This window comes from Priapulus caudatus, unplaced genomic scaffold (assembly GCF_000485595.1).
Source record: "Priapulus caudatus unplaced genomic scaffold, Priapulus_caudatus-5.0.1 Scaffold38, whole genome shotgun sequence".
In the NCBI taxonomy this organism is placed as follows: domain Eukaryota; kingdom Metazoa; phylum Priapulida; class Priapulimorpha; order Priapulimorphida; family Priapulidae; genus Priapulus; species Priapulus caudatus.
The window spans coordinates 540,619-560,454 of record NW_014577099.1 but is presented as its reverse complement, the minus strand read 5'-3'; the positions used below and the strand labels follow the sequence as shown (position 1 = coordinate 560,454).

The 19,836-nt window shown below is 42.6% G+C and overlaps 1 protein-coding gene across 1 annotated transcript in view; it reads right to left on the bottom strand.

The window, feature by feature from the left end:
• The window catches only part of LOC106818982, a 63,271-nt gene that overhangs the window by 18,137 nt on the left and 25,298 nt on the right, over nt 1-19,836 (bottom strand). Inside the window, exons 2-4 of the mRNA XM_014823648.1 lie at nt 16,955-17,131; nt 15,564-15,764; nt 4,487-4,703 (exon numbers count right to left, since the gene is read on the bottom strand). Coding sequence (XP_014679134.1) covers nt 4,487-4,703; nt 15,564-15,764; nt 16,955-17,131 — 595 coding nt within the window. The remainder of the gene's footprint in view (nt 1-4,486; nt 4,704-15,563; nt 15,765-16,954; nt 17,132-19,836) is intronic.

The window sequence follows — 19,836 nt, the reverse complement described above, 5'->3', positions numbered from 1 at the left end:
TACTTCTTCTCTCTCCGTACTCTTACTCCTCCTCTACTTCTCTCTCTCTCTTCTCTCTACTACTCTCTACTCTCTCCCTCCTACTCTCTCTCTCCTCCTACCTACTCTCTCTCTCTCTCTCTCTCTCTCTCTCTCTCTCTCTCTCTCTCTTCTCTCGTCTCTCTCTCTCTCTCTCTCTCTCTCTCTCTTTCTCTCTCTCGCTCTCTCTCTCTTTCTCCCGCTCTCTCAGTGCGCGCTCTCTCTCGCTCTGTTTCTCTTTCTCTCTCGATTGCGGTTGCTATCTTTCTGCTAATGTTCTCGTCTTGTCTTCTTTCCTAATATCCGGTGCGTAGATTCCCCAAACTATAGTGGAACCTCTCTCGTTGATTCACCGATGTTCTTCCACCTGTCCTTCCTATTCCGCCATCTGCTGCGTCATGAATACCGATCTGTTCTGTGGCAGACTATAGCTTCCTGTTATTCCGCTATCCATGTTACGACATCTCGCTGCGGCAACTGTGTGTAGGCATGTGTCCGCACCGTCTCTCCATTAGCCACACTCTGTTATCTCGCAGACTGCTTCACTTTCTCCTAATGTACTTGCGCACAAATGAGAAATCCTTCCGTGCCTTTATAGCTGCACGAGCCACTCGAGGGATATTTCTTCTTCGCAATCTCTCTGCCTTGCGGCACGATGTTATAGACCTTCTTACTGCTTCAGCTACACGATGTATTGCCGAATGTGAATTTTTCTCTCGGTGAGGCTGAGCTTTCTTGCTTGTGTGTAGCCCGCGTTTTAGTGTATGCTCGCGGGTCACCGAGCCGTTTACATAAAAATATACTTTGCTTGTGCGCGCAACATGCACTATCCCATTAACAAATATGAAAATTACACATTATGAAAATTAGAATAATAAAGTTCACGTGGGTCCCAGTGAGCGCCTACATCGCGCGTTCTCGCGCATATTTGAGTAGATCTTGGTCCGGTATCGTTTAACATAATTTAAATAAAAAAATAGTCTGAAGGAATCGCCAGCTAGTGCCATTTTTGTCATAACCCGTGTTAGAAAATATCCAAAGTTTCAGCAGTAATGTGTGAGAGTGCTCATCTAACGCTTGAAGCTACTATTATCTGGAGGCACCACTGCCGTAATACCCCGATTATACCATGGCTGTTATACGGCTGTTACTACCGCTATTAAACCCGCCGTCGCCGTCGCCGCCGCCTCCATCTTGTTCGAACTGGTTGGCTAATTTATGGTTAAATATGAACCCTATAAGCCCTTTGATATCCAGAGAGACATGATACAAGATTGCGTGGCACAGCTTTGCTGTTGATCCTAAGCGCTGCGCGCGGACGAGACGCGCAGTTCCGCGGGATATGCGCACGCGACCGCGGGGATGTTCAAGTATGAAGCGCTGTCCGCAGTGGCGACGTGCGCCAAATTCGAGGCCCGGCGCACGTCTCCACAGCGGTCAGCGGATGGTCTGTAGTTTTAGAAGATGACAATGATTAAATATGGACGATATTCTAGGAATTGGAGATTATAAAACAGTAACAAGAATCGCTCAGTCATGCTCCAGATTAGCTGAATCAAAAAGATTAGAATTTAATATGAACAAAACAAATACAATGAATATAAAATTCACCAACATAGAAAGGATAGAGAATGAGATATTAATAGGCAACCAAGTAATCAAAAAATGCACCAAATATTCATACCTAGAGGATTTAATTGATGATATAGGCAGTTATAATGATATGATAAGAGTCCTAACTGAAAAATGTAGGTTCATGATGAGGGAAATATTATCATGGGCAGAATAGCAAAATTATGGAAATCATACTATAGAAGCAAGAGTGAAATTATACGAATGCAGTTTTACCTTCCTTCCTAAATAACAGTAAAACATGGACTTAATGGAAGAAGTAAAAATGTTGGAGGATTTCCAAAATGAGTGCCTGCGCAAAATAATAATCACGCAGAAAACGCAGAAAATGCATCGCATCGGCCCAAACTCCACCACAGGTAGCGCTCTCGCTCATGGGCTCAATCTACGAGTATCCTGAGTGTACGAAGGTGCACTGCATGCAGTTTGGCATCGGCCTAGACTGGTACCCGGTCGACAGTTCCACACGCTACACCAGAGCATATAAATCACCAGAGAATATATATATGGTGATTTATATGCTCTGGCTACACTAACAGCGTCAGTGTAGCGAAGGATACTTGCCGGAGTGAAGGTGGCGAACGGGTACCAGTCTAGCATCGGCCGGGCATTTCATTATTTACGAAAAGTAAACACAGTCGGTATAAACCTTGGTATAGGAACTGGTCAAGTCGGTGACGCCCCATTCATGCCCATCAACGAAAAAGGCGGGGCTTATTCTGATTACGGAGATACGAAAATGCAACAAAAGTACGTAGCGCAGGGCGCTAAACGTCGTGTTATTTTCGTTTTTGTGCCAAACTCTATCGTAGGAAACCGTTCTAGCCTAGCAGAATGCCCTAGTTCCTGAGATCGGCGATTTCGTACTGTGATGGCGCGCGGGTCCCCACCTATAAAAATTTATAAGGGAGGTGCGGCGTAGACTGTGATTGGAGGACACAAAGTGTTAATCCTCGGCTCGCCTCGGCATCATGGCCGCATCACGTCAAGTTATGACAAAACTATATGTTTGGCCTTCCTCACACGGATCCAAGGGTTGCTGCATGAACAGTTACGCATCACATAAAGGTTACAAATCAGAAAAACTCTTAGAACAGCTCCTGGGACATCTTATTCAGTCATTTTATCCATCATCTTTGACCCCTGACCCTTTGTTCAAGCTAATGGTGCATGCGTTTTCTTAATATTACCCAGAATGACAAATACAAAACCCATATGGGATTTCTTCACTAAGAAGTCGTGAACAAATCATATTGGCTTTCCCTTTGAGAGATATTCATTATTAGGCCTACACATTTACTTTACGTACATTTAATGCATGGTCCCTTTATTAACGTCACGTACTTTCAATAAGACGCTAGGGCAGCGCTGGAGACTAAATTGTTCCGTAACGTGTCCATAGGACACCACTCTTAAAAATACATGATAGCTGCCCTTTTAGCCGATGGCATTTGCTACTTTTGATTTCGCCCCAATAATGGCTTTCCTTCCGGCGACATTTGATCCCGAGATTACACAGCGATGTAAAGCCGCTTACGTTTGTTCTGCAAATACTTAAGTAAAAACTGGCGGCGTTCTCAGATCTTTCAACGTACGTACAATAATCATCCATCGATTTAGAATAGCTCTATTCAATCTTGTAGCTATTTCAAACGTTTATATAAGCATTTTACGTTCGTGCACTCCGCGCATTCTTCAGATATTCTGCGGCACACAGAAAAGACATGTTCTTACCATAATGAAATCTGACGACTTGTCTGAATTTGTACAGTGAAGTAGGGCTTTGGTGCACAGTGAAAACCACGTAGTAATACCTCGTATATAACATAATCGAATATGTTCGAATATGGCAGGATTCTAAATATTAAATTAGATGTATTATTTAATTTAGTAAGGATATATATATATATATATCTGTGTATGTATGTGTGTATGTGTGCGTGCGTGCGTGCGTGCGTACGTGCGTACGTGCTTCGTGTCGTGTGTGCGTGTGCGCAGCGCATGTGTGCGTGTGTGTGTGTGTTGTGTGTGTGTGTGAGTGTGCGTGGCGGTGGCGTGCGTGCGTGCGTGCGTGCGTGTGTGCGTGTGTGTGTAAAGCATGCCATAGTATTGGATATTTGCTGTACCTGTTTGAAATATCTTCTTTTAAAAAGAAACATGTTATGTCTCGTTTTCTCATGTTACGAGCGGCTTAGAACAAATATGAATTAGGTGAAAGGAACTTTCACCTGGTGAATACTTTCACTAACCACATTTATTTTTAACAATAATAAATCGAAAACTAACGAGCCACTATGAATGGATGATAATTCGAAAGCGCATTTGGGAAAAACAGTTAACCATAAAGCAGTAAAAGTAGCAATTTCGTGTAATCTTGCGGTTCTCTAAAATTTCATTTTACGTTTATTTATTACCTCTCGCCCCTGATGTTTTCTGTAATGCCCACCAAACAGACTGAGGGCAATACATTTCTTGGCCTTTGGCAAAACGACATACATGCACACGATAAGTTTTACTGTATATATATGTGTATCTGTGTATATATACTGTATATATATTACGATAAGATTTCTGTATATTAGTCATCACGATACAATATACAGAACTGCGCCGGATGTTCATTCTGGAAATAACGAATCAAATTTGCTACGTAAATCTACATAAATTACGGTCCTCAGAAACACCGATTCGATTTCGAAAGACGAAACTCCTAAACTGTATACACGTTCCGTGAATAATTTCTTGTTTTTCTCAGCGGCTGTTTACACCCTGGTGGGATATAAATTGAGTTTGTTTATTAGCGGCATAGCTAGACCCAAACATGGCGGACACTCACCCGAATTGAAATTAAAAAATCGACTCGTGTCTCCTTCGGCGACGACGAACGCGTCTAGTTCGTCAAGGAATGCGACGCTTTCACGTCGATAGCTGAGTCGCACTTCAAACAGGCGAGGACTGAACCGCATGTGATGCAGTGCTGCCGAGTCCGTCAACCTGCTCTCGTCGTTCGTACGATACACGTTGAAAGACTCTTGGAATATGTTACGCATTATCTGAAAGAAAGCAACAACGTAAATCGGATGGAACGTAATGAAGAGCGGCGGACGTGGGATGAATGTGCGCGCGCCATAAGTGAAGGTAATCTCGTTCTCACTCAACCCCGGAAATATGTCGGCTTCGGCTCTAGTTGCGCTCGCCATCGCTGTACTGCGTAGTGTAGTGAAGGCTTCGGTAACTACAGCTGTGTTAGCTTAAACTATGCTAAACAGCGGCGATTATTCAATCGCATGTAAGGGGAATATGCAAAGAAGATGCGAGCGTGAAATGTTTTGGGGAAAGCTCGCCAGCAGCGCTATATGCGTGAACCGCTCATCTATGTGTGCGATTTAGAATTCCTCAGCAAATGTTGCCAGCAAATCCATATCATCAAATAATAAATCTTACAGTCAATATCTATTTTATGTTGTGGTGAATACATCCGGTCATTAGTGATTAATTTCGTTTTTGTAACTGCTAGGTGGTTATCTATACAACGTGCGCACCCAATAAGATCGTTACGGTGCATTTCTTACTTTTAAGCTTCGCCGAGCGCTGTCAGGATTCCATAACCGGATCTGTTGACAAGTTATTCGCGGTAGACAAGCTATCCAAGTAGCTCCTTGCCAACAAAGCAGGAAGCCATTCATAAAGCCGAATATGAGCCGACGTATTAATACGATGAGAGCATCATCATCTAATCAGGAGATATACATACTCATGGCATGGAATGAAATGGATGCATAGATGCATGGATGGATGCATGGATAGATAGATTTTTGGGTATTTTCCTTTCAACCAAGCGGTCACCAACTGAGTAACGCCACTGATTTCCCCGGGCAACGCCGGGTATCCCGCTAGTTACAAATAAACGATACCCTTGTCTCGCTTCGGCTTTTGTACGCTTTCGTTGAGCGTTGAACAGCTGCAGTTAGCCGTTAAGTAACGACACTGAGCAGCACGTTACAGTGCGAGAGAAAGAGAGAGGGGGAGAAAGAGAGAGAAAGAGAGAGGGAGTAACGAGTGTGCCTACATCATTTTTGGCGTCCACTTAAACTTCGCTCCGTACAAGGCTTTTGCAATCTCGTTTCATTTCTGCACTACATTACTGTCGTTTATTCGATTAAGTCTGGCAGACAGGCCATTAGAACACTCATGAGAGATTGCAAACTTTTCACTATAGTCTAATCTATTTACAAGTTTACATACACATTTTTAGCTCGTTTAGCTTAATGTCGCGGATGTGGGCTGACAGTAGATATCCCCGTGGTTTCGCTCTACTATAGTTGATGTCAATAACGACTTAATTACGGCGCCAGTCTACTGCAGACCCTCGTTTATCACGTCCTAATAAGCAATTACTTCATAATATACACACATTGGCGGGAACCTCCGAGAGCTGAATGGAGCTCAGGAAGCGTACAATTATAATACTGGCGAAGGAATTGCGTGCGATATATGTATTATTAAGCTTAAAAATTCGTTCGTGGTTCGAGATGCTTCGGTGTTGCTATATTTTAAGGTTTACTATTACTTTCTGATTAGGCTGGCTCAGTGTTAGGATGCCTAAATACTCGTAATTGGTACGATTTGGGTCGCTACATGATTATGTTGTATTCTTGTTATGTTGTGTTATTTTGTTGTTTGTTCATGTTGTTTTGTTGTATTGTTGTTAATTGTAATTTCTGTATCGTTGTTATACTGTAATTTGTTGTTTTGTTGTATTGTTGTTAATTGTAATTTCTGTATCGTTGTTATACTGTAATTTGTTGTTTTGTTGTATTGTTGTTATGTTGTTGTACGCTGTTCGCTGGGTGGTTAGCTCTATCATCGTAGCAGCCGCCGATAATGGTGTGGAAACGATGAATCTTATTATAGACTTCGCACACACAATTTACACGCGTACAAGCAACTCTCATTGACTCTTGGTGATCTCTATCTCTCCCTCCCTCCCTCTCTCTCTCTCTCTCTCTCTCTCTCTCTCTCGCGTGCGCGCTCTCTCTCTCTCTCTCGCGCGCGCGCGCACTCTCTCTGAGGGGGGGGTACGGGAGAAATGGGGACGGGAGACGGGAGAGGATGGGGCGGGAGACGGGAGAAAAAGGGGCGGAGAGCGGGAGGGGAAGGAGTGAGAGTAGGGAGGCCAGTAGGCGGGAGGATTTAAAAAAAAAAGAGAAGAGAGAGAGAGAGAGAGAGAGAGAGAGAGAGAGAGAGAGAGAGAGAGAGAGAGTATACTAAGCAGAGAACAATATAAGAAATCTATAGCACGAGAAATAAATACATTGTACAGGATTAATACATTTATTACGCAAACTGTCAGAGAAACTAAGTGACATTCAGAAAAGAAAATGCAAAATATAAAGTATCCTTGAGGTGTTGGGGGAGGGAGATAGGAGAACAGGGGAGGGAGGTGAGGGGAGGTGGGGAGGCAGGCGGGAGGGAGGCAGGCGGGAGGGAGGGGCGGGAGGAGAGGGGGAAGGAGGCGGGAGGAGAGGGGAGGGAGGCCGGGAGGAGAGGGGGAGGGAGGCGGGAGGAAGACAACCCCCTGTACCCCCCTCCTCTCTCTCTCTCTCTCTCTCTCTCTCTCTCTCTCTCTCTCGCTCTCTCTCTCGCGCGCGCTCTATCTCTCTCTCTCGCGCGCGCGTTCTCTCTTTCGCGCGCGATCTCTCTCTCTTCCTCCAACCTATGTCTCCCGCTCTCCAACCCCTGTCTCTTTCGCTCTCCAATTCCTATCTCTTTCGCTCTCTCTCCAACTCCTCCATCTCCCTAATTATTGTTAGTATCGACTTTATAGCCGCCGCTAGCATCCGGGCGATAAGCTACACTACTTCATGGTTAGCGGAATGCCGGACTGGACAATAGTCTCAGATCTCCATGCTTTTTGTGGAGGAGGAGTGGTGACCAGACGTGCGGCGTCGGCCCACAATGCCTGCTAATTACAACGACGCGTCGCCTGCTATTCATAAAAAGGAACTGTCACGTTGTCTTGTTTGTTAGTAATATAAGCTGCACTTACGCGCAGCGGCATTACAATAGTTATCCTCAGTTTGGGGATACATTAACCTAATATGCCATTAAAAGATCCCCACCCCCTGTTCAACCAGGTTGGGGAAATGTTTGCATTTTCCTACACTCTATCTCGATATCCTGTAATTTACTCATTTATATGATAAAATTAATATTGTTATGGTTGGTTCATCAAGACAATCACGACTGATAACACATAAGTAATAGCACATTTAAAAGCGGAGCACGCAGTTTTACCGGGTGGTGCCTCGAGACAGCATCTCTCAGAGTAGTGTAGTACTCGCGACGCCCGTCACCATAATGCGATGAATACAATACATTTTCATCATTTGTCTGCGAACAATAGTGAACGCATGTGTCATTGAAGCCACAATCAGCTTTTAGAAAAGGCCATTATTACAATGCCAAGAAAAACTGACACTTTCCTGTCCAATTATTCTCAGTAGCTCCGTCATCCTGAACCCATATGTCATTTACTTGGGACCATCCAGGATTTGGCCGCAATCCAAGGCGGTTTTAAAGTCTCAAATTGTGCCAAACTCTGATTTATGAATGTTATCTTTTCCCGATACATTTAATTTTGTGTTTAACCCGGGGGCTTACATTGTTTAAAGTAGCTGATTTAGATAACGCAAAGAAAATAACGAAAGAGCTTCGGTAGTCCAGTGGTTAGCGTGTCCGCCTTTCACCTTCAACGCCTTGCATTCAAACCCCGGTCATGGCAGTGAATTGTCCCATGCTGAAAAAACCTAGCTCTCAAAGCTGAGGACTGTTTTTTCGTGGCTCGGATGACCACGTGAAATGACCGAAATGTTCCAGTAATGGGGCCGTGAAAGAACCACATGATGCGTAAAGCACTCTGGCACTGAGTGTCAACAAAGGTGTCGTAAATGATATACCTCATCTTTCCAACTATACAGTAATGTAATGTAATACCCACACATATGAATCGTAAACACATAACGTATAAACATCTGATGTTACTTTAGCCCATAACAGGACGTATGTCCAGAGATAATGTTCATTCGCTAATTTTACCAATATCACCAATATATTATTACTGTCTGTTCGTTAGGCAGATGTAGATTTCTCAGCTGTGAAGAAAGCCGACTTCAGAAGAAAAGCATTTTAAATATTTTACTGTCGCATTCAGTAACCTTTTCGTCTTCTACGACAACGTTGTTAAGTTTTATATGGACATGGTAATACAGATTGCAGGTGACCTTGTCCTGGGTCTTCTTGATCTTGATGTTGATGAGTACGTCGAGAAGTCTCAATAGGCGAATTACGACGGGTCAAATATTTTTCATGTAAATAAGCCAATTAATCACACGTAGAATTTCGTGCATCTTTCCGAAAAAAACTATGACAAAATATGGGAGGAATCTACAAAAGACCTCAAGGAGACTTAATCTACAAAGTGCCTCAAGCTCTGGTTTGAAAGTTTTCTTGGCTGTGTTTGATGGGTAACTTGACGCTGGCTCTGGCACAAGCAATCACGGACTGTCACAAATCTTCACGACTCTACTTAGGCAGCGATTATAGGCAAGTAATGACCGGCCTCAGTGAGACAGGTACACTGAAGGGGAAATTGCTAACCTCGATCAACATATCGTTGACCAGAAAGTTTTGAATGGAGCCTGCCTTGGTTCAAATTTATCTGCTCATCAGCAGAAGGAACACAATAGAAACATGATTCTGAATTATCTCATATGAATGTCTCACCGTGTAGAGTATAATCAGTGAGGTAAGAGTAAAATAAATCATAATACAATTAGACGCAAAGCAGACCTTACTCTCAAATACAGTGGTTCCTGCTTTATCGAGCCTCAGAAAAACGTGTGCATCGCTTGAACGACACATATCTTCGAAAAAATTATCCTTATGCACGTTGTTATGTGTTTACCACTTAATCGGGATACTTTCATGGTTTCCGACCTGTCACGATAAAGCGGTGACCACAATACTCCGCATTTGTGCATAAGCTATCTCAGATACTGTAAATATCAACAGGTACCGTAATCTTCCGAGATGAGTAACATAGAAATAGAGGATGGTCTGGCCCAACATGAGTTTGACAGTCATTGTCTAGTGAGACTGTCTTTACAATTTACGCAGATTTGACAAACCGAGCAGTAAACCTAATCGGCAGCCGCACAGATACGCACACGCGCCCACACACAAACCGTTGATATGATAGGTTCCCCAGCTACGTATTCCCGCTATAACCACTGTATTGGTGATATTAGTGAATCAACCTTATCTATCCTTACAAATTATCTCCGTATTCAGAGAGACATGATACAAGATTGCGTTACACAGCTTTGCTGTTGCTTCTGAGCGCTGCGCACGGATGAGACGCGCAGTTCCGCGGGATATGCGCACGCGACCGCGGGAATGTTCAAGTATGAAGCGCTGTCCGCAGTGGAGACGTGCGCCAAATTCGACGCCCGGCGCCCGTCTCCACAGCGGTCAGCGAATGGTCTGTAGTTTTAGAAGATAACAATGAAGACTTTGTTCTAAATAAGAACTATATATCGGCGGCTAAATAAGAGAAATATACAGACGGTCCCTTGAATTTCTTGACTAGTCAGTCAAAGGGCTTGTTCGGGGTCCATTATGCAGAGCTTCCAATTGAAATGACCCATGAAATTGTCAAGTCGAATTGTGTTTTTCGGAACCCCAAAGAAAATGTCTCCCTCTTACATGCACCCCCTCCCTGATCAATCACGCATTCAGGCGTAAACAATAACAGAGATGAAACAAACTGATATATGTTGAGTTTGTGGCTCTTGATGCACGTGCATTGACGTACAAGACTGTGGAAAGCACAGGCACTTGAAATGTCTCAATAAAATTAAATATTCACACAATTTTTCACAATGATCCACCGCCTGTGTGCAAAATAGGTGAACGTATGTGAAACATATACGGTTAGTACTTACTGTGACATATCCGTGACTAACTGACACCACTAAATTGGTAAAATGTTCCATGCAGAGAAATTACGAGGTTATCATCGCAGAACTCCCGAACACCGTACGTCACAAAGCTATATGTAAACAAACACGCGTGTTGCGAGGTGCCTGCTTCCGATATCCATTTCGAGGCCCGCTAAGCCAAGCATAAAGCGCGCGGGCAAGACGTCACACACACAGCTAACGTTTATTGGCTAAAACAATCGAGTAGCGCGGTTAAGAATTTTTGGAATTATTTAATTTGAAGAAAAACTTCAATGTTCAATGAATCATGAATGACGCACTTGTCCACTTCCGACAGCGAGTGAAAATGCCGAAATTTTTTCACTTCGATGCAAAATGCATCGGCTGGGCTTTTCATTATTTACGAAAAGTAAACAGGCTGGCGAAAGACAGTAGGTACAGTAACTAGTCACGTCGGTGACGCCCCATGTCCATCAACGAAGAAGGCGGGGCTTATTCTGATTACGGAGATGCGAAAATTCAACAGAAGGACGTAGCGCAGTGCGCTAAACAGCGTGTTATTTTCGTATTTGTGGCAAACTCTATCGTAGGAAACCGTTTTAACATAGCAGAATGCTCTAGTTCCTGAGATTGGCGATTTGGTGGTCCAATGGGTCCCCATCTTTAAAAATAAAATAAAAACTGGTGCGGCGTAGGCTGTGATTGGAAGACACAAAGTGTCAATCCTCGGCACGCCTCGGCATCATGGCCGCATCACGTCTAGCCTTAACGGCCGGACACACTAGGCGATTTTATCGGGCGACTCAGTCGGGCGACTCAATCGCCAGTGAAAATTGCCTAATGTGTCCAGTCAGTCGCCGCCGTCCGATTTAGTCGCCCGATTTAGTCGCCCGATTCAATCGCATCGATCAAAACGTTTTGATATTATCGAGCGATTATTTCAGTCGCGCGACTCAATCGCCTAGTGTGTCCACTCAACTCGCGCGATAGAACCGGGCGATATTATCGGGCGATATTATTGCCCGATTAGATCGCATTAAAATCGCCTAGTGTGTTCGGCCCCGGATCATCCGTATGTAGCCTTACAAATGAGAAAATGTATTCTAACTAGAAAGAAGGCACTCGGGGAGTGCGAATCCTCCGCACACGCGATCACTACACCTGTAATATTTTGTAGGCTGCGGTGAGTATTCTAAATCACAAATAATTTTCTTGTACTAATTAAAATCCTTAATAGCGAGAAGAGAAAGTTCTATGGTGGAGCGAGGAAACCCTTTACCAACATGATTTATGGTAATTTTGAGACCACTTTAGCCTTTGGAAAACATTTTGGAGAAAATTTCTAATCTGGATAGTCCCAGTCATCTATATAAGATGTTAGCCAATGATTACTGATTGGCACTCAATGCTTGGCAATTCAAAAGGTATCAATTCAGATCGACGGAACCACTGAGATAACCTTGACAGGAAAAACTAGCAGTGTTCCCTTCGCTGGGCCTCGTCTATTTAAGGAGATATTTTGCGGTGAACCATGAGTTAGCGAGTGACTAGAATTGTTAGAATAGTTGTTGCAGCCGGGTTTCCTTTGATCTTCTCTAGTTGCTTGATGCTGAGCATTCTACTTTAACATCTCATTTGAAATATATTGCGAGCGGTTTATCAATGATCCAGCCATGCAAACGGATGAGGATATGCCTTGAAGATGTTTTTCAGTAAAGCAGGCTCGTCATTGCGGGCCGGGTAGCGTTCATTTTTTCAGCCAGCACTTTTCGTTCGACTGCTTTAAATGTTAACGTTAGGTGCACTGTAAAACATCATTAACACTAAGTACTTCATGTTCTAGATCCATTAAATTTTGTAGCCGTCACGAATAATGATTACAATGTCTGTAGCTTGGTCATGAATTGCTGTTGGTTTCACGATACTGACTTCAATACCTAATTTCTAGACTCGCTTTGCAATATAGATGATTTGGGGCTTGTTCTTGATTAAGGCTCTTTTCAGGAAGTGCAATGTCGTACGCAGGGTCTGGCCATTGATTCTGTTCGCTCGTTGCCTTCTTAGTCATCATCGATTTTGAGATCAAAACGTGGTTGGCATTACGCTTACATTGTCCTGTCGTTCACTCCTCGTGTCGTAATCTAGGACGAGGATGTAGAGAAAATTAGCCTTGATAGCTCGTTACAATGCCGGTGTTTTCATGTCGTATGTTTTCTATGGCGTTTCTCTGTGCGGCAGGCTTAGAGCGCATTCCCCTATTTAATTGTCAGCCCATAATGTCTAAGATTGCAGATTCTTACAGGCCTGATGACTGAATCAAGTGGGTTCTTGAACAAGCGCGTAGCCAAGGGGGGTCCTGGGGCCATAGGACCCCCCAATCCAAATCAAAACAAAATAAAAAAATCATTTATGGTTTTTTTTTTTAATGGTTATTTGGGTTAGGTGTCGTTGTAGAGCTGCAGAAGAAATAGTATTGTCAACAAAACAGCGTCTAAATTGATTTTAAAGCACTATTTTTACATTTAACTTAACAACAAAAATCCTTGTTACTCGCTCGAGGACCTCCCCCCCCCCAATCCAAATTCCTGGCTACGCCAGTGTTCTTGAATAAAGTAGACGAATCTGATAAGAGTAGGAAGTTTATTGCTATTGGCACTTCAAGCCATCTGATGTGTGTTTAATTACTGGAGCTTATTACCTCCCTCTGAGTCTGAGTATGGCGTCACGGTCAGTGAGGTCTCGTATTCGATAGCTAAGGTTAAGTTGTATGCCTTCGCTGCTATTCGCCATAAACTGATATACTTATTACTGCTATAGTCAGCCGCTCATGTTACTCGACTGTATTCGATGATATCATTACAGATGTATCAGCTGCCGCCGATATGATAATAACAGGAGTGAATAATAATAATAGATTAATAAGATAATAAGAGAATAAGAGAATAATAGAAAAATAATAGATCTATTCTTATTCACTCCTGATAATCACATACGGTACAAAATCAAGCATGCAGTGTCTCGCGTGTATATGCGCTATTTAACGTGACACATGGGAAATTAACGCGAAATATTTGTGCGATGCAATATATATAATAAGATAATAACGCCTTTTATTTCAAAAAAGATATCGCTCTCCGTTATGCACGTTTAAAAAAGAATATATTCTTTATATTCCTGTTGTAACGAGATGGCCTGGAATTTAAACTGCACGCCGTGGCTAAAATCCAATCAATTATGGTAACTGGGAATGTAGCTGTAAATTTTCGGCAAATCCTAACACATGCTTGTCGGAAATCGATTAAATTGTCGTAATAATGCGCATGCATTTTAATAAACTAGACTGACTTCAACATGGTTATTGAGGATTTTGTCAATATCACGCAGAAGCACCGCGAAATATTGCGCAGAAAATATTTAGCGGCCGTAATCTGTGATTTCTACTGTACGAACGTTGTTCGTGATGCAGTAGCATTAGACAGTAACAACCTAACATGAAGTTTGTATAAGAGATAAGAGATAGATATTCAGTCATTTACGGCAGAAATTTCCTGTTTTAGTGTAGATGATCTGCGAGTGTGTGCGTGCGTGTGCGTGTGCGTTTCCTGTTTTAGTGTAGATGATCTGCGAGTGTGTGCGTGCGTGTGCGTGTGCGTGTGCATATGTGTGTGTGTGTGTGTGTGTGTGTGTGTGTGTGTGTGCGCGCATATGTGTGATGCTAGATGGTCTTGGTCTTCAACTTTCATCAGAAAGCCAATAGCCACTAGTGTATATTTATTATCAGCTGCAGAAAATTAAAAGGCCGTAAGTAAATGACGATACAGCGAGATTTTATATCCCCTTATGTGCTCTAAAATACAGCGATACGGGGTGCGTATTGAAGGATTCTGTCTATGATTAATTGAGTTTACGTTATCAAACTTAAATATATTCGTGTATAATTAAAGTTGGTATTCGCCACGAACTCATAATTAACAAATATATGAAACATGTCGCGACGCAATATTAAATTACTTAGCAGGGGTAGGTTTCCAAGCAACAATTCTGAATGTATATTAGTATAATAATTACCAGTCGCGCGCCATATATAGATGGTCGTTTCACAGGCAATCTAAGTACTGTAGCATCAATTTAAAGAGGGAAATTTTGGGAGTCGTGATGAACAGTTTGTCAAATCTGTAAGTTAAATCTATCTATTCACTGTACCCGCTGTTAATTAATCAAGAGACGGCCAGCTAATTCCTGAGCCGGTCCTGCCATTACTGCTACAGTCGTCGTTTTTGCTGGTGTATGTCTTCTTTGCTGTTGCTATGTTTTTCTACTTTCACGTCGCCATCGTTGTCGCCAAAGAAATTTAAAGAAAGACATTACTAATTTAGCATTTCTATGGTTGTCGCCGCATGTTTTGTAGCGTGCGACATAACGCGATTAGACAGTTGCCGTCGATCGAATTACTGCATGTGTGCGAACACGAGCGAAGAACCATTTTTCCCTAAAATGAATAATCGCCACTAAATAAATAAAATATTTTTCGAAAATTGGATTTTGCATTGTGTTTAAATCATGAGTCGCTTTAGGCACTCTCGCCGATGCGCCTAGTTACGCTCATCTGTCATGGTAAATAGTAGTCAATCGAATATTACACTATTCAGTCATATAGGCCTGTCTAGATATGCGTTATACGGCCGACACAAACATTTTATACAGCACAATCTGGTCGATATCGAGCAGAGCGGGTTGATTTGATCGTGGTTACGTTAGGTAGTATACTGTAGCCCATCTTATCATATTTACATTGTTATGTAGACTTTCCTATCATTGCGGTGTTATCCATCAAAATATTGACACATAGTTACGTAGACTTTCATATCATTGCGGTGCGAAATATTGGAATATTTATCGTGTGACACCTACCGATGGGTCCATGACCATTCTAAGGCTCTTCACGAGACTGCTGTCGCTACGTTGTATGGCTATGCACATGTATCGGTTCCTATAGGAACCGAACAGTTTCAAATGAAAGCCATCGGCATCCGGGGACTTTGGCACAAAGTCTTTGCCGTAGGCGGACAGGTCGAAGACGAGACGATGCACACGCTTCTCCGCCGTCGGCACCTGCAATTAAATATTCCCTTATATAGGAACCATGTTTGCGATCGATGCGGCTGCTGTAATAACTGAGCACTTTCGTGATAACAAAGCAACAGTTTTGCGAGAGCTAACTCTAAAATAAAATTCGTCACCTTTACAAAATATGTTCCTTTCTATTACGAACAAAAGCGGTTGAGCCGTATTACGAAAGCGATAGGCAAAGCTTGTTACAAAATCTGGTGCATTTATTGCAGAAGTGGTTAGTTCTTACAATTCCTGGTAATTTCATATCGTTTGAAAAGTGGCGAATTCTTAGAAAAGTGATTTAAAAAGAGTTACAACGATTATCACAAAAGTGGTAGCCACACACGTATTTACCACTTGTGCTCAACAAGAAGGCAACTGCTATACCGTTGGCTCACAGAACTGATCGAATTTTAGCTCATTGCTCTATCTGGCGGCAGCGCATCTCCGATTTATATTAAATTAAAACGAACATTTCGTTTACATGGTGATCCGCATTTACCAGCGGTCTAGTTTAGTACACAGTCTGCTTTATATGCCGTCTATTGTATAATTAAGCTCTTAATGACGTCTTATATCCTCACGCATCCCTGAGGTAATGAATAAGATTAGTATAGTCAAGGTACGTAGCCTACTACATGCTTTAATAATGAGCGTACGAAAGAGACGTTATTGCGTACATAACAACCAGCGAGCTCTTCGTATGTTGAGGAAATGCTATATACGTGCATATTCGACACGGAGATATTTAATCAAGAGCTAATAATCCTACCTGTAATAATGTATTATTAGCTCTTGATTTAATGTATATTTAAATTATTTTTGGAATTCACCGGGAACTAGTGTAACGCGTAGTTACCGCATGTAGCGTCGATTATGTTTTCGGTCAACGCGATTACAGCAGTGCAATTACGTGCACGTAAAATTCACGGTTTTAATGGGCTCATTAGCCGTACGTACAAAATCCGCGAATTTTAAATAAACATATTAACACACCACTCCAGGTATATCATCCAACGACATAACAGGAGAGTATAATATAGAGTGTATAATATAGAGTCTATATTTTACACTCCCCGGTAGGATCGACCCGGCGGCTTGCTCAGCTGCGAGGCTCGCTATAAACGGGTTCGGTGGGACTACCTACAGAAGTACTGCTACCGTGGGATCTCACGTAACGAAGATTTCACCTGTTGCTGGCTTGGTCTGTCGACGAGAGCGACGGCCCCGTAAGCATGGCCCGGCTCCTGGATGAACTGGTCGGGTAGGCCCAGCAACCGCGCCGATTCTCCTTGGATTCCATCGCAGGTGAGTACGAGGGTGCGACACCGCGTCTGTACGAGCTCCTTTACCGACTCCTCGCTAAACTGATTGATAAGAACGTGCAATGGTCGATAAATTAATTATGTGACACTCTCCAAGATCGAAATGCTTCGCAGGTAGCCATATACGAGCTACGTGTGCAGTTCATACCTTCGCGGAAATTACGTACACACACACACACACACACACCCACACACACACGAGAAGAGAAAGAGAGAAAGAAGGAGAGAGAGAGAGAGAGAGACGAGAAAGAGAGAGCCAGAGCGAGAGAGAGAGCCAGAGAGAAAGATCGACAGAGAGAGAGAGAGAGAGAGAGAGAGAGAGAGAGAGAGAGAGAGCAGCTAGACGACTAGTAACTCAGGTTTAGTGTAAGGTCTGGCAGCTTTTAATGCGGCCCAATCACACTATTTCGACGGCGGTTAGGGTTAGGGTTAGGGTTATTATTATGATTGTTTCCGGTATTAAAAACTCCTTCCTGACTGAGACTAGACAGTATCGGATGGATTCGCTTAGAAAAGGTTCTGTTATTACATCGGAAGCAAAATCATCGCTATAATCAATGGTGTTTTAATTGCGATTAGATAGATGACTGTAGGCACTCGTATATATACCAAATGCCCGGGACCAAATGACAACGCCGACGAATAAAACACCAAAAAGGAAAGAGAAGAAAAAAGAGGAGAAGGAACAACAAGAGGAAGAGGAAAAAGAAGAAGAGGAACAAAATTAGTAATATACGGAAGCTGAGGATTAGGAGGCGCAAGCGTAGCTAGGCGATGAGTAGAAAAAGAGAGAAAAGATAGAAGGACGAAGAGAAAAGAAGTCAGAGGAGAATAAAGCAGGGACAGAGGCGAGGAAAGCGGAGGAGGAGGAGGAGGAGAAGCAGGAGGAGGAGAACACGGAAATTTAGCCTGCGTATAGGTATGAGCTAAATAATGCTTATATAAACCAATTTGAGCTTCACTGCCATGGCTACGTTTTAATAAATTCTTAAAATGTCTTAAATCATCTTGTTTTTTTTTTATTCAAGTAGCAGCTCGTAAATACACAAAGATTTTTTGCATCGTATTAATTAAACCTATTATGATGTCACACATGACGGAGGACGCGCCACAGGATATCAATTAAAAATGTTAAAATGTGACTATAATTATTATAGCTTATTAATGCACGAAATAGTGTTGGAATAAGCCAGTAAGGCAACGAGGGCGTGTGTTGTGGTGCTGTATGCATGTACGTGTGATATAAGCACCATCCCGCCTCTATATTTTCGGCGCCAACTTCTCTCATCTTGAAACAGAGCACGTATATCATACACACATATGATATCAAGAGTAGATAATAACACATGTGTTATTATCTACTCTTGATGATATACGTGCTCTGCCTGAAAGCTACTGGCCGTTCGCTATAAACGCATGCGCCATACGATTGTAACGCTGCCCTACAAAACGGCGCCGTTTTTTCGTATAGACCGCAAATTCACCAATGTTGCACTATTTCGTCTCTGGAAAAGGCCTTACTTTGATTTTTTGTCCATTAATAGAGTTCATTCATTTGCATTGTGCACGCAAGGTAGATATGCCTCGTGGACGTCCAGAAAGCACATGAAGTGATAGCTACCGCGGAGGCGGAGAGGCTACACACCGGTAGAACTATACATAGTTGAGGTTGGTCTTGACGTGTAATTGTGCCATCCTGTCAAATGGCGTCGCCATAGTGAGCGGTTCCGCCGTTTTGTGTTTGAAAAGCGATCCAACTACGTGCTGGAAATTCTCGAAAACAATCTGGCAAAAGTTTTAATTGAAGATTCAAATATGGATGTGTGGTTGGTTCATTTAGGATGAATACAGTGTATGTCGCGTATGCGCCGAAACTCTCAGAGTATTTTTAATTCATTTCTGTTCGATGCTTATTCAGGTCTGCTGCCTATATGGACGCCTTCTACTGTTGTACAACACCTATAATCTCGAGTTTAACTAAACTTACTTTATTAAACTAAACTGAGTTTAAGAAGATATTAACAAGTGTACACATTTATTATATATATAATATATTATATATGATATAATCTATATGTAAGTATATATATATATATAAGATTATTAAATATGTATGTTTACCAGGACACATAAACTGATGTGCGTGCCATGATTTATGTAAAGTGGAAATGAAAAACAACCCACGAACGTGCGTCGTGCGTGAAGTGGCGTGCGTGGCGTTTCTGCTGCGTGCGGTGCTTGCGTCGCGTCTGTGTGTGAGTGTGTGTGTGTAGTATCTCGCTTGCTCTGCGCGTGATGGGTATATTGGCTTCAATGCGCGATTGGACATCACTATGCAGATCGCCGGTCGCTGAATACGTGACTGGACGACTACGTCGACATCGTCGCTCTTCCGATCTCAGACATTTTTAATCAATATGTCTACGTCAATCGTAATCTAGGCGCATCGTCGCTACGATCGTTTAAATTGACTACGTCGATGACATTTCTTTTACATAAAAAATAAGTACTAACGCAACTAAATGTATACCCCCCCCCTCTCAATTCCTTACCGTAAGTTAAAAATCCAAAAAATCGATTTGATCTATTGATCACGATACTTAAATGCTTGGCTATGGTATGAAGTCACGATCGAGGTGTTTGTTCACATCAGTATGTTAATATAAAGACAGAATCGTGTCCTTTATTTACTCCTGTTTACAATCACAACGAAAGCCCCCCCCCCTCCACAGCACACACAGGAAGGC